Here is a 2,039-nt window from a genome sequence, read left to right on the forward strand (position 1 = left end):
TAACCAATGCATAGTAATGTAGATTGGTGTTTGATATGTTTTATGTGTATTTGATTATTGTGGTTGTTTGGACCTGCACGTGGGATGGTTCTGGATATGAACATCTGGGCTTAGGGGTTTAGTTGATGATGGCAGATTAATTCAGATTGTATGTGCTCAGAATGGTTGATTGGACCGGGTATTGTTCTAGTGAGGGTTGCAGATGATAGCTAGAGCTGGAATCCTTCATCTGCCCCTGAAAGTCGCAACAGACTTTCGCTGTTATGTGAGTAAGGCTGTGAGATCGGATAAAAGAGATTAGATGGGTGAAACAACAGGTTTTGTTGGAAGAAAAGTTTCTTTGTATACCTTGACAGTAAGGGTATCAGTGTTGGTTTAACCTGAGGGTTGAGACAGATAAGAATTACTGTATGGAAGGCTTTAGAAGCATTATTCTTTAGTTTTGAGGAAGGTTTGAATTTTCTCAAGAATTGATTAGTGGAATGGCATAGCTAATTCCATCTTTGATATTAAGAAGATGATTGGTCGTGATAGAGTGGTTACGCCATGCATATGCGGCAGAAGAATGTCCGAAAATGGTGGGAAGTGGTACACAGACCCAAAATGTTGTCGTGATGGATTGGGAGGAATTCAGACAGTGATTTGATAAAAGAGATTACTATGACGTAGGTTGAACTGCGGAGACTAATGAGATTATGAACTCGGTCTTGAATGGCAAGACAACGACAACGTATGTCAATAAGTTTGGTGGGTTGGCCAATCTGCTATGGAAGTTGATACAAGCAAATGTAGCTGGGAATGATGATTCATTTAAGGATTAAACTCTGGGATGGCCCAGAGCATCAGGGATGCTCCAGTGCATTAGATTTTCATCTATGTTTAGGCAGCAGGGAGGGCCATGTTATTTAAGATATAAGCGCGAATGCCGTAGGGCAAGAAATGCGGATGACGGTATTTCCATATGTGGGATTTAGTAAAGGGAAGATGCTCGGTAATAGGAAAAGAGGAACCTCTGACAGATCTATGGCTCCTAGTTTTCACATGAAGGGGTATAGTTTACAGGTTAGTCGTTGGGACAGTGATGAGGCCTAGTGAAGTTTTTAGTATGTACTAGAAGCAACAGATGCCATCTAGGAAGATGAAAGGTGAAAGCACGTTTTCTACATGGAATGGTTTAGTATGTTAGGGAAAATTAGGGATTGCCCAGGATTAGAGAATGGAAGACTGGAATGCCTTGTTACATTCGAAGCTTGAGGCAAAGTGAGGATTGAGACCGAAATCATGGCAATTTTGAGAGCTTGGAAGGCATCTTCAACAACTGAATTCCATCCAAATTGGTCTTCATGAAGCTGATCAGTGAGTGATCGGGCAATCCATGCATAGCTTGCAACAAATTTCCTGTAGTACACTGTTAGGCCAAGAAATCCCCTAAGATGTTTGAGTGTCGTAAGCGTGGGCCATTCCACCATGGCTTGGATCTTTTTGGGGTCAGCAACCACCCCTTTTTGAGAAATGACATGCCCCATGTAAGCAATCTCCTTATTCCCAAAAGCACATTTCTTCTTATTAACATAGAGTTGGTGGTGTGAAAGGATGCTGAATTCCATGTCCAAATGTTCCACATGCTCCATTTTAGACTTACTGTAAACAAGGATGTCATGGAAAAACACCAAGATATATTTCCACAAATAGGGTCAAAAGATGTCATTCATGAGTGATTGAAAGGTGGCAGGTGCATTTGTCAAGCCAAAGGGCATGGCCAAAAATTCATAATGGCCATTGTGGGTCTGGAATGTTGTCTTGTGTACATCCTCCCTCTTCACATAGATTTGATGATAACCTGATTTGAGATCAAGTTTAGAAAAAAATTAAGACACGATCAAATTCATCTAATAACTCATCAAGGACGGTGTTGACCCACGATTTGGCCAACTGACACGGAGTCAAAATATGAATGATATGGACGAATATAAAGAAAATAATATAATGACGAAAGTAAAGAAAACACAGCAATTTATAGTGGTTCGGCCCCAGGATCT

At 40.8% G+C, this 2,039-nt stretch overlaps 1 protein-coding gene across 1 annotated transcript; it reads right to left on the reverse strand.

The window, feature by feature from the left end:
* Positions 1-1,160: 1,160 nt before the first annotated feature.
* On the reverse strand, positions 1,161-1,631 carry LOC133805951 (uncharacterized mitochondrial protein AtMg00860-like). Its single transcript, XM_062244098.1, has one exon. The coding sequence runs from the start codon at positions 1,629-1,631 to the stop codon at positions 1,161-1,163; it is 471 nt and encodes a 156-aa protein (XP_062100082.1).
* Between the last annotated feature and the right edge of the window lie 408 nt (positions 1,632-2,039).

The sequence above is a fragment of the Humulus lupulus genome, chromosome X, assembly GCF_963169125.1.
Source record: "Humulus lupulus chromosome X, drHumLupu1.1, whole genome shotgun sequence".
NCBI lineage: Eukaryota > Viridiplantae > Streptophyta > Magnoliopsida > Rosales > Cannabaceae > Humulus > Humulus lupulus.